The sequence below is a fragment of the Tasmannia lanceolata genome, unplaced genomic scaffold (genome assembly GCF_043159265.1).
Source record: "Tasmannia lanceolata isolate RefF3 unplaced genomic scaffold, GAP_Taslan_0.1 ptg000013l, whole genome shotgun sequence".
NCBI lineage: Eukaryota > Viridiplantae > Streptophyta > Magnoliopsida > Canellales > Winteraceae > Tasmannia > Tasmannia lanceolata.
In genome coordinates, this window is record NW_027518690.1 from 9,070,478 (window position 1) to 9,083,819 (window position 13,342).

At 37.7% G+C, this 13,342-nt stretch overlaps 1 protein-coding gene and 1 long non-coding RNA gene across 2 annotated transcripts; one reads left to right on the top strand and one right to left on the bottom strand.

The window, feature by feature from the left end:
• Positions 1 to 2,096: 2,096 nt before the first annotated feature.
• LOC143889370 (protein neprosin-like) lies at positions 2,097 to 12,607 on the bottom strand. Its single transcript, XM_077393539.1, has 7 exons — positions 12,572 to 12,607; positions 7,913 to 7,999; positions 7,548 to 7,769; positions 5,712 to 5,861; positions 5,462 to 5,515; positions 5,202 to 5,339; positions 2,097 to 2,535 (listed from the first exon to the last, which is right to left on the bottom strand). The coding sequence occupies exons 3-7, from the start codon at positions 7,767 to 7,769 to the stop codon at positions 2,158 to 2,160; spliced, it is 942 nt and encodes a 313-aa protein (XP_077249654.1). The 5' UTR covers positions 7,913 to 7,999; positions 12,572 to 12,607; the 3' UTR covers positions 2,097 to 2,157.
• Positions 8,921 to 10,484, top strand: LOC143889533 (uncharacterized). The gene is made up of 3 exons (XR_013254852.1): positions 8,921 to 9,141; positions 10,097 to 10,183; positions 10,328 to 10,484. It is a non-coding gene; the product is annotated as an uncharacterized LOC143889533 (long non-coding RNA).
• Positions 12,608 to 13,342: the final 735 nt, after the last annotated feature.

The following is a 13,342-nucleotide window of genomic DNA, read 5'->3' on the forward strand; positions in this document are numbered from 1 at the left end:
TGTTGTAGTGCTTGAACTGTCCACAAGAGTGTCCTAGGTCCTGCTTTCATGGTATACAATTAGGGCTTAAGTTTAAGATAAGTGAAAAATACATATTAAGGATATTAGGATTGTTTTCAATGGAATTTTTGTTGGGGTTCCACGCAAAAGCAAATAGTCCCACATCGGATAAGTGAAATGGATGGGGATGGGTTATAAGGGAATGGGCACACTCCCTCCAACAACTAGCTTTTAGGCGTAAGTTCAAATGGTGTCAGAGCTCAGGGCGTGGTAACCCCGGTTTGCCTCCGAGGGCAGAAATGTGCCTCAGCGAAGATCTCAGAATCCCGGGTGTAGTTATCTCGTGGTTCCCACATTGCCGTCTCGTGGAGGGGCGAGATTGTCCGCGTTGCTTCCACGTGGAGGGGGAAGATTGTTGGGGGCTCCACGTGAAAGCAAAGATCCCACATCAGATAAGTGGAAGGATGTGGATGGGCTTATAAGGATTTGGGCACCGTCCCCTCAACGCCTAGCTTTTAGGGGTGAGTTCTACCCGGTTAAATTCCCTACAAATGGTATCAGAGCTCAGGGCACGGTAACCCCGGTTTGCCTCCGTGGGAGGGAATGCCCTCGGGGAAGTATCTCATGGTTCCCACGTTGTCGCCACATGGAGGGGCGAGATTGTCCACGTTGCTTCTTCGTAGAGGGGCAGATTGTTGGGGTTCCATTCAAAAGCAAATAGTCCCACATTGCCGTCTCGTGGATGGGGATGGGTTATATAAGGGAATGTGCACCCTCCCTCTAATAGCTAGCTTTTAGGGGTGAGTTCTACCTGGTTAAATTCCTTACAATTTTTTACCACCATCTTCTATGACGACGAGCTCCACTACGTCCCCGTCCTTGGAACCGACTGAAGCCTGAGCATCTGCCGACAAATCACCCTCTGATTCATTCTGTTTGAGAAAGTCAGAATGTAAACAAGAAATAGTTGCAGTTCATAGATGGAGAGAGAAGTGCTAAATTTTTTATATTTTGGTTTTGAGTTGAGCTGGCAAATGGGTGGGTCGGGTCGGGTTGACGCGCGGGTCACGCGGGTTGCGGGTCAAGATGACCTGCATTCCTACGGGTCAACAACCAGGTGACCCGTACCCAATGCGGGTGGTTCGGGTCGACCCGCGGGTCACCCGCAATTTTTTCCAAAAATCATTTACTTTGATGAGTGAAGAACTTTTTTTTTTTTGGTGAGTAAAGATCTTGATAGATTGAGAAAGGATAAACCTGGAGAACTGAACTTGCAAAGTACCATTCAAAAAAAAGAACTTGATAGATTGAGGTAATGTCAATCTCAAGGTGAAGTTAATTTTTTTTTTTTACAGAAAAGGCAATCTCAAGGTGAAGTTCTATTTCTTCTGAAAAGCTTCAAGGGGCAGGGATTGGTGCTAATAAAGAATCATGGCTGTAAGACAAATAAAAAATGACTGTAATAAGTAAATAAATGGTTTGGATCTAGTGGTGGGGTGGGGGCCGGCGGTAATGGTGTTGGCCGGCGGCAAGGAGGTTGGTCGGAGGTAGATATAATAGCCGGCGGCTCGGATGGTGGCTGGATCGAAGGTGTCTTCTTCAGTTTCTCTTCTTCACTTCTCTTCTGTTACAGAAATGGGAAACCCTAACTCCCTAAGTCTAAAAAGGCATAAAAGAGAAAACCCTAACTCCCTTTGTTTTGGCTTTTGATCTTTTGATCTTGACCTTTGGTTTTTTCATCTTTTTAAATAATAAAAAATTACACAAAAAAAAATCCCCAAAACCCGCGAGTACCCGCGGGTTAACCCGACCCGACCCATGTTTTGGCGGGTTGGGTGACCCGCGGGTCGACTTTCACGGGTCATGAAAATTCCAACCCGTGCCGGCAAATTTGCGGGTAGGCCAGGTCGACCCGCGGGCACGGGTCAGTTTTTGCCAGGTCTAGTTTTGAGTGTAGGTTTAAATAGAAAGTGGTATTTAAGTGAAATATGATCAATGGAAATTTAAGTGAAGAAAAATTATTTGCTTAAAATATATAAGCAAGGACGAGTATAGTAACTAAACTCATGTTATTATTTGCTTAAAATGTCGGGAGTACATAAGTATAAATACCGACATGGACATAGGTAGTCCTCCAAAGAAGCGATCTAACTGATTCTAGCAATTTCCCCCGGGTCCCCCAAAAAAGAAAGAATGAACGGTAGGATAACTCTCACTGTCAATGGGTTTAACAGTATAGCATTTGGGGGCAGATTCTTGAACGGAAAGCCGAAAATGGTCGACATCTTGAGTATCACCATTTTCCTGTATATACTTCATTTGTCCCACATAACTTGCATGCTTAAATCCTTCATCTGCAAAATGGCCACTCCCCATCTGAGGCCATGGTTCAATGCCAGCGTTGGAAACTCCCCCACCCCATTGAACAATAGTAGCATGATCAGTGAACGTGGAAGAGAAGAGAGCATTTGGCCAGTAACCTACCTTCTTATTATCGTTTCCAAATAATAACCACCAATCTTTGGTCACGGGATCCTACGATTAAATATAACATTAAACAAAAAAGTATTTAAAATAAAAGAATCAATATCTAAAGTTAGAAGGAATGACAATATCTAAAGTTAGAAGGAATGATTCACAAGATACAACTCCCTTCACTCTAAAATAGTGGAAAATCCCTTTAAGCTGTTCCCACACGCGCGCACACACACACACACACGGATTTGCTAGCGTCCATCACAGAAGGCATTTCGAGGATGGGCTGTTGCATTGAAAATAGCCACCTCATGAATGAAGGAAAAATCTGCTGAAAAGTGAGCCTAAGTTGCTGCTCTCACATGCAACAGCCCATCCACGAAATGCCTTCTGTGATGGACGCTAGCAAATTCCATATATATATATATATATATATAGAGGAAAGTGTTTCTAGTCCGGCCGACTAGAGATCATTCTCTAGTCCGCCACCCAAAAACACATGGGTCCCACATATTTGGGTGATGCAAAGCATTCATTTGATGGGCCCTGACATAGAGACGGTGTCCACAAGAAATTAGCTTCATAGGATCATCCCAACCCTATGATTTGTGGAGCTTAAAATGGACGGCTATAAACCGCCACAAATCTGTCCATTTTTTAACTCCACAAATCGAAGGGTTAAGAAGATCCTATGAAGCTGAATTTTTGTGGACATCCTATCTATGATGAGGCCTATCAAATGAATGCTTTAGATCACCCAAATATGTGGGACCCATGTGTTTTTGGGTGGCGGACTAGAGAATGATCTCTAGTCGGCCGGACTAGAAACACTTTTCTCATATATATATATATATATATATATATATATATATATATATATATATATATATATATCTGAGGAAAAGGAGTGTGCGGTTGACCGCACCTAAGCTTTGATGCGGTCGAGGGCTTAAACACATGGGTCCCACAAGTTTGGTGGTGATCAAAACCATTCATTTGCAAGGCCTCATCATATATAGGGTGTGTACAAAAAATCAGCTCCATTGGATCATCCTAACCCCTCCAAAAGTTGAGGGAAAAAATGGGCAGATTTGTGGCAAACGGTGTCTGTCCATTTTGCCCTCCATTTTTGGATGGGTTAGGATGATCCTATGGAGCTGATTTTTTGTACACACCCTATCTATGATGGGGCCTTGCAAATGAATGCTTTGGACCATCCTAACAATGTGGGCCCACATGAGTTTTGGGCCCTCGACCGCACCTAAGCTTGGTGCGGTCGAGCGCACAATCATTTTCCACTATATATATATATATATATATATATATATATAGAGGAAAATGATTGTGAGCTTGAAGCTCATATAGCTTATATGAGCTTGAGGGTCCAAACACCACATTTTTTGTGGTGATCCAAACCATTCATTTGCAAGGCCCCATCATAGATAGGATGTGTACCAAAAATCAGATCCATTGGATCATCCTAACCCTTCCAAAAGTAGAGGGCAAAAATGGGCAAATTTGTGGCAAACGGTGTCTGTCCATTTTACCCTCCACATTTGGATGGGTTAGGATGATCCTATGAAGCTGATTTTTTGTACGCATCCTATCTATGTAAGGGCCTTTCAAATGAATGCTTTGGATCATCCTAACAATGTGGGCCCACATGTGTTTGGGCCCTCAAGCTCATATAAGCTATATGAGCTTCAAGCTCACAATCATTTTCCTCATATATATATATATATATATATATATATATATATATATATATATATATATAGGGGCGAGGTTTATGAGCTATGGCTTAGCGTGAGCAAGCCACTATAAACACACCATCTCCATCTCCATGTTGTTTGACTCGTCCAACCCATTCATTCCATAGAACCTCGCATAGATAGGGTGTTCCTAACAAACCATCTCCATACAATCATCCTAACCACTCGATCGGTAGAAGCCCACTTTCTAGCCGTCCATTCTAAAACTCGATCCACAAATCAACAGATACCACGATCCTATGGAGATTATTTCATAGGGACACCTTACCTTTGTTGGGTCCTATAGAATGAACATGTTTGATGAGTCAAACAACATGGGAGATGGCGCATATAGAGGGATGCTCAGGTTGCGCGATACCACAGTGTCTTGTGAGATATAAGTAACCAAGAGTAATAGTTATACTGACATGTCAAGTGGGTGGGCCCGTAGAATCAATTCCTTCTTACAGCATAAAGGGGCAATTATATGATGTTGCATGTACTCGTTTTTTCTAAAGGAAATATGAGAGGGAAAATGTACAAGTTTGGGAATCTTGTGATATGTAAGTGCTTGCTATGGATGGGTCAAATACAAAAAGCCAACACATGGGACAATTCTATTTAAGCCTTTTTGTAGCCTTTCCTGATAAATTTCAAAGGCAACAAATTGGAGGATAAGAATTTTGATGTGTGTGTGTGTGTGTGTGTGTGAGAGAGAGAGAGAGAGAGAGAGAGAGAGAGAGAGAGAGAGAGAGAGAGAGAGGCCTAGAAGATAAATATGTTTGAAGAAGTAATACCTACTTACACTTATAGTTTCATCAAGTGAGACCTAAATCTGCATGCTCATATTGTTCCAAAGAAAAATATAACATATGTAATTTAACAATTAACTCTAGTTACAAGTCCCGCTCTTCTTCTTATTTTTTTCAGAAAAATGCATCCTTTCTGATTGAAGGTAAAGGAATTCAAAATTACCTTGTATACAGCGAGTGCTAAGGAATATTGGGTACCATTATAGGATGAAATCGTTTTAAAAGCAGCTCCTAGCGGTATGTCTGGAGAAACTTGTACGAAACCTGGGCAGAGAATATCTTCGCATCGTGTTTTACCATTCTGTGGTGTAGGTAAACCGGAAAAAAAAAAAAAAAAAAAAACAAAGATGAAATCAGTAGCATTCTAATAACAAATTTATATTAATTTAGATGACACAAGATTAAGTTACTTTTCAAGCATACCGTCCAGGTCGAACTTAAATGAGGGCGAAAGTCATTGTATAATTTAAGATCTACCTACACATTTTAAAAACTTGAAAATAAGAATACAATATTATTAGTCGTCTTACCTAATTAATGCAATTGATCCCACTACATCGGTCATGTTATTTGTTAAGAAACAACCAAACGCATAAAGGACCATATGAGAATGATGCAGATCACAGATCAAGTATTAGATATTAGCAGATGAAGGTTGAATTAGATAACTTACAGCCCATCCAACCGCTATTCCAACCTGCGACACATCCATAACAGCCATATAAGAATAACTAGTTTGGTTGCCTATAACTGTTGGCTCCCATACATTGAGGTCTGCTCTTGTTCCGTAAAATTTTCCCTTGTATGACGTTTGCGTTGCAAACTGTGAGTAATAAATAAAATTTGTGAGTCAATAACCTTTTTTTTATACACAGAGGCATTATATAATAAAATAATCTATATACTACACATGTTTGTTTTAGGATTAAGCAAAACAATCGTCTTAATGTTTCCACATTTATTAAAATATGACTATATTTTTCATTTAATAAAGAAAAAGGATATTCTTGTCATTGAAAACTTCTTATTGAATTTCATTGAATTTTATTTGTGCAAAAGGGGGGAGTGTTATAGAACTAAATGAAATAAGGGTGTCTGATGCAGCCCACACCCATGCGGCTGAGAAATTTGAAGCTCACATGAACCATCCCAAGCAAGTGAGAAGATCGGCCCGCGTTCAAGCCCAACATAAGGACCAAGCCCAAGTTGAATCCACCAAGCATAAAGGCCATCTCAAGCCCAAGATCATGGACATGCTAATTCGGGCCTCATCTAGTTGCATTCTCGTCATAATGATTCTGGTCGGTTTTGAAGCACGAATTTAGACCTTAGATGGATGAGTCATGGAAAATATTAAACTAAGAAGTTGTAGATCTTTGAGTTATGTTTCCGACGGATATTTATGGTCTTCATTTGGCCAAGTAGTTGGAAAGTTATGACCATTTTAGTAGATTGTTTCTGTAGGACTTTGACTAATTAATGTGTTTTGAATTCCTAAGCTATTAATGATGAACGTAAGTCCCTAAAATAGTTAGTGGGCTATCTTGAATGTCTTTTCTATTGTATTTTCTCTATAAAAGTCCAGCAAACATCTGTAGTGATGTTTTTAGCTGAATATTGATGAAAATTTGCCATGAGCATTTTCCCTTGAACCTTGTAGAGTTCAACCTTGAAACCTAGAAGAGTTTCACTCCTTCCTTGAAGATTAGGAGCTTTCCCCTATTGTTTGTATCCTTGAAGAGTTGTAACCATCAATCTAGAAGAATTGATGTTACCACTCTTCCTTGGCAACCTAGAAGAGTATGCATTGAAGTTGTTATCTTTACCCTGAATGTAATCTTTGCTGGACATCCCACTTCCAGCATACTTTCGAGTAATTTGCAGTTCTTTTATGAGAAAAGTTTCTTCACCAAAGTTATTGATCTTTGAGTCCTTCAAATTTTGGCTTTGGAATCAGGTCATTCCAACCCATATCGAAGGAGATAAGCTAATTTTACTCAACTTGCGCAAATCTGCTTCCCTATATCCAAATTATTGAGCGATTGAGTGTGTGTCTATCACTCTTCCGATCCTTAGTCCAAGAAGCCTAGGGGAGGCTTGCATCCGTGTCTTTCTAGCAGCTAAATTTTCTAGAAATAGGTTCATCTTCCTCACAACAAAAATAATAGAAACTTATTATGTAGTAAGAAGAATCGGAAAGTTGACTTATAAATCATCCATATTGACTGAACTTTAAAAAAATTTGAGGTCACTTATTTTCTTGGGTAATACATACAAATTTTTAATACGATTTTATAGAAAATGTACACAAATTTTAAAATATCCAAGCTTTGATAGAAACATGCACTCGAGTTTATATTGAGTATTGAGCGAGTAGGCCACACATACTTACCTCAATTCCAAATCATGTTTCCAATTATTTGAATAATGATTGAACTCTCATAAAAACAAATTATCCGATTCATAAAAAAGTTTATAATAAAATTATATGAGACGAAATGTGACGTACACGATTATTGGGTTGATCATTTGAAAGAGTCTCAGCATTTGAAGAATATCGTTTTCCAAAATTTGTGGCAGATTTAGCCCTAGTTAGGGCTTCCTTTCCAATCCTTCTGATAGGAACTGTTCTTAGAGGGCACCCTCCGTCCATGAGCTCTATCCCTAAAGATACGGCTATTGAAGAATGTTCTTTGACCTCAATCACTTTTGGAAGAGAACTTGGACTCATCTGCATCGCAATGTAAAATTTTCATCCCTATATTTACATTGTAATGAAAGAATATGTTCTATTTGGAAATGAACACCTAGTCTCACATATAACATATCACTTGAAACTGTAAGACAAAAACTACAAAAAATATAAGAAACGACCTTGATCTTATGATTCCTTAATAACGGATGATCAAAAGCAGGTTGTTTGTTGATATCAACACAATCAAAGATCTGCCCATATTCAGCCTGAAAAAAATACAAATATCCATCAATTTCGATATCATCGTACCAATACAATCTCTCTCTCTCTCTCTCTATATATATATATATATATGTATATACATATATATATATATATATATATATATAGAGAGAGAGAGAGAGAGAGAGAGAGAGAGAGAGAGAGAGAGGAAAGTGAAGCTACACCGCCGGCTTAAAATACAATGGGCCCACATTGTTTTGGTGATCCAAACCATTCATTTGATTGGCTTTCACATAGATAGGGTGTCCACCAAAAATCATCTCCATAGGATCATCCCAACCCTTCAAACGGTGGAGGAAAAAATGGACAAATTTGTGAAGGTTTTTACACGTTCATTTTTGCCTCCACAAATCGTAGGGTTGGGATGATCCTATGGAGCTGATTTTTGGTGGACACCAAATCTATGTGAGGGCCAATCAAATGAATTCTTTGGATCACCAAAACAATGTGGGCCCATTGTATTTTAAGCCGGCGGTGTAGCTAAGTTAACTACACCGGCGGTGTAGCTCCACTTTCCTCATATATATATATATATATATATATATATATATATAAGGGCGAAATTTCTGAGCTCTAGCTCAGCCTAAGCTAGAGCTCTATAAATCCACCATCTCCATGTTATTTCAGTCATCCAACCCATTCATTCTATAGGACCTCACATAGATAAGGTGTTCCTAACAAACCATCTACATACCATAATCCTAACCATTCAATCTATAGAAGCCCATTTTCTAGCTATCCATTCTAAACCACCACAAATCATAATGTTAACCATAACCTATAATCCTTACCATAACCATAACCATAATCATAACCTATAAAATGAATGGGTTGGATAAGTCAAACAACTATGGGAGTGGTAATTTCTGAGCTCGAGCTGAGAAACCTTTTCATTATATCCTCACAGCACCAAATACCTACTAAATTATATAAACAAAAAGGTTGGGAGGAATTCCATTGAGAAAAATAGGGATTTTGTTCTTTGTGAGAGGAGTTTCTTAATAGTTAGGGTATGGGTTTCAAGGAAATGTTGCAGCTCATTTTTCTATTTTCTTTTGTTCTCATTGGCTATGGAGTGGAAGGAGGAAGAAATAGCTCATCTAAAGTAGCAGTGAAGACTATTAAGGTTTGGTTAATATTTTCTTTGCTTTTGGGATAGCTAAGAAAAACCATCCCATGGTTATCTAAACCGTTCATCTGGTAATTGATATATATATATATATATATATGAAAAGGTTTCTGAGCTCGAGCTCAGAAATCACCACTCCCATAGTTGTTTGACTTATCCAACCCATTCATTTTATAGGTTATGATTATGGTTATGGTTATGGTAAGGATTATAGGTTATGGTTAACATTATGATTTGTGGTGGTTTAGAATGGATAGCTAGAAAATGGGCTTCTATAGATTGAATGGTTAGGATTATGGTATGTAGATGGTTTGTTAGGAACACCTTATCTATGTGAGGTCCTATAGAATGAATGGGTTGGATGACTGAAATAACATGGAGATGGTGGATTTATAGAGCTCTAGCTTAGGCTGAGCTAGAGCTCAGAAATCTCGCCCTTATATATATATATATATGAGGAAAGTGGAGCTACACCGCCGGCTTAAAATACAATGGGCCCACATTGTTTTGGTGATCCAAAGAATTCATTTGATTGGCCCTCACATAGATAGGGTGTCCACCAAAAATCAGCTCCATAGGATCATCCCAACCCTACGATTTGTGGAGGCAAAAATGAACGTGTAAAAACCTTCACAAATTTGTCCATTTTTGCCTCCACCGTTTGAAGGGTTGGGATGATCCTATGGAGCTGATTTTTGGTGGACACCCTATCTATGTGAAAGCCAATCAAATGAATGGTTTGGATCACCAAAACAATGTGGGCCCATTGTATTTTAAGCCGGCGGTGTAGCTTCACTTTCCTCTCTCTCTCTCTCTCTCTCTATATATATATATATATATATATATATATATATATATATATATATATATATATAGAGAGAGAGAGAGAGAGAGAGAGAGATTGTATTGGTACGATGATATCGAAATTGATGGATATTTGTATTTTTTTCAGGCTGAATATGGGCAGATCTTTGATTGTGTTGATATCAACAAACAACCTGCTTTTGATCATCCGTTATTAAGGAATCATAAGATCAAGGTCGTTTCTTATATTTTTTTGTAGTTTTTATTTTACAGTTTCAAGTGATATGTTATATGTGAGACTAGGTGTTCATTTCCAAATAGAACATATTCTTTCATTACAATGTAAATATAGGGATGAAAATTTTACATTGCGATGCAGATGAGTCCAAGTTCTCTTCCAAAAGTGATTGAGGTCAAAGAACATTCTTCAATAGCCGTATCTTTAGGGATAGAGCTCATGGACGGAGGGTGCCCTCTAAGAACAGTTCCTATCAGAAGGATTGGAAAGGAAGCCCTAACTAGGGCTAAATCTGCCACAAATTTTGGAAAACGATATTCTTCAAATGCTGAGACTCTTTCAAATGATCAACCCAATAATCGTGTACGTCACATTTCGTCTCATATAATTTTATTATAAACTTTTTTATGAATCGGATAATTTGTTTTTATGAGAGTTCAATCATTATTCAAATAATTGGAAACATGATTTGGAATTGAGGTAAGTATGTGTGGCCTACTCGCTCAATACTCAATATAAACTCGAGTGCATGTTTCTATCAAAGCTTGGATATTTTAAAATTTGTGTACATTTTCTATAAAATCGTATTAAAAATTTGTATGTATTACCCAAGAAAATAAGTGACCTCAAATTTTTTTAAAGTTCAGTCAATATGGATGATTTATAAGTCAACTTTCCGATTCTTCTTACTACATAATAAGTTTCTATTATTTTTGTTGTGAGGAAGATGAACCTATTTCTAGAAAATTTAGCTGCTAGAAAGACACGGATGCAAGCCTCCCCTAGGCTTCTTGGACTAAGGATCGGGAGAGTGATAGACACACACTCAATCGCTCAATAATTTGGATATAGGGAAGCAGATTTGCGCAAGTTGAGTAAAATTAGCTTATCTCCTTCGATATGGGTTGGAATGACCTGATTCCAAAGCCAAAATTTGAAGGACTCAAAGATCAATAACTTTGGTAAAGAAACTTTTCTCAGAAAAGAACTGCAAATTACTCGAAAGTATGCTGGAAGTGGGATGTCCAGCAAAGATTACATTCAGGGTAAAGATAACAACTTCAATGCATACTCTTCTAGGTTGCCAAGGAAGAGTGGTAACATCAATTCTTCTAGATTGATGGTTACAACTCTTCAAGGATACAAACAATAGAGGAAAGCTCCTAATCTTCAAGGAAGGAGTGAAACTCTTCTAGGTTTCAAGGTTGAACTCTACAAGGTTCAGCTAAAAACATCACTACAGATGTTTACTGGACTTTTATAGAGAAAATACAATAGAAAAGACATTCAAGATAGCCCACTAACAAATTATCCTACTCATAAAAAAGTTTATAATAAAATTATATGAGACGAAATGTGACGTACACGATTATTGGGTTGATCATTTGAAAGAGTCTCAGCATTTGAAGAATCTCGTTTCCCAAAATTTGTGGCAGATTTAGCCCTAGTTAGGTTTTCCTTTTCAATCCTTCTAATAGGAACTGTTCCTAGAGGGCACCCTCCGTTCTTGAGCTCTATCCCTAAAGATACGGCTATTGAAGAATGTTCTTTGACCTCAATCACTTTTGGAAGAGAACTTGGACTCATCTGCATCGCAATGTAAAATTTTCATCCCTATATTTACATTGTAATGAAAGAATATGTTCTATTTGGAAATGAACACCTAGTCTCACATATAACATATCACTTGAAACTGTAAAAACAAAAACTCTAAAAAAACATAAGAAATGACCTTGATCTTATGATTCCTTAATAACGGATGATCAAAAGCAGGTTGTTTGTTGATATCAACACAATCAAAGATCTGCCCATATTCAGCTTGAAAAAAATACAAATATCCATCAATTTCGATATCATCATACCAATACAATCTCTCTCTCTCTTTCTCTCTCTCTCTCTCTCTCTCTATCTATATATATATATATATATATATATATATATATGAGGGCGAGTTTTCTGAGCTCTAGCTCAGTCTAAGCTAGAGCTCTATAAATCCACCATCTCCATGTTATTTCAGTCATCCAACCCATTCGTTCTATAGGACCTCACATAGATAAGGTGTTCCTAACAAACCATCTACATACCATAATCCTAACCATTCAATATATAGAAGCCCATTTTCTAGCCATCCATTCTAAACCACCACAAATCATAATGTTAACCATAACTTATAATCCTTGCCATAACCATAACCATAATCATAACCTATAAAATGAATGGGTTGGATAAGTCAAACAACTATGAGAGTGGTGATTTCTGAGCTCGAGCTCAGAAACCTTTTCATATATATATATATATATATATCAATTACCAGATGAACGGTTTAGATAACCATGGGATGGTTTTTCTTAGCTATCCCAAAAGCAAAGAAAATATTAACCAAACCTTAATAGTCTTCACTGCTACTTTAGATGAGCTATTTCTTCCTCCTTCCAATCCATAGCCAATGAGAACAAAAGAAAATAGAAAAATGAGCTGCAACATTTCCTTGAAACCCATACCCTAACTATTAAGAAACTCCTCTCACAAAGAACAAAATCCCTATTTTTCTCAATGGAATTCCTCCCAACCTTTTTGTTTATATAATTTAGTAGGTATTTGGTGCTGTGAGGATTTAAGAGTAAGGCTTATTTAGGAAAGTAAATCTTCAGGAGAGATTTCTCAATTACTATTACGGCTTATGTGGGGAAAGAGTTGTGAAAGGTGATGCAGGTGCTTATCTTCCATTAAATGTATCCATATCCATATCCATTAAGTACTATCAGAATGGATATGGATACATTTAATGGAAGAAAAGTACAACATAATAAAAAAGGGAACGAATAAATTTGCCCCCCTTTTCTTCGTTGGGCAAGCCCTATAGTAATAATGTATTTATGATTCACTTTTTACACTAAAGGTTGTGGCCCCGGGTAGAAACTAAGTTAATTCTTTAACGGTTGCCACACCCTAGGGCTCTTATATTTTATATTGCCAGTGTCATCATTTTATATAAAATATTAGAGCACATTGAGTATTAGAAAATAAGTCTACCACTCGATGGAATTGCTATGTAGGCACAAAGCGAGAATGAGGTTGCTACATAGATTTATTCCATGGGTTCTGCTGCCAAAAACAAAAAACCCATTTTAATTAATAATTGTGGAGAAATCAATA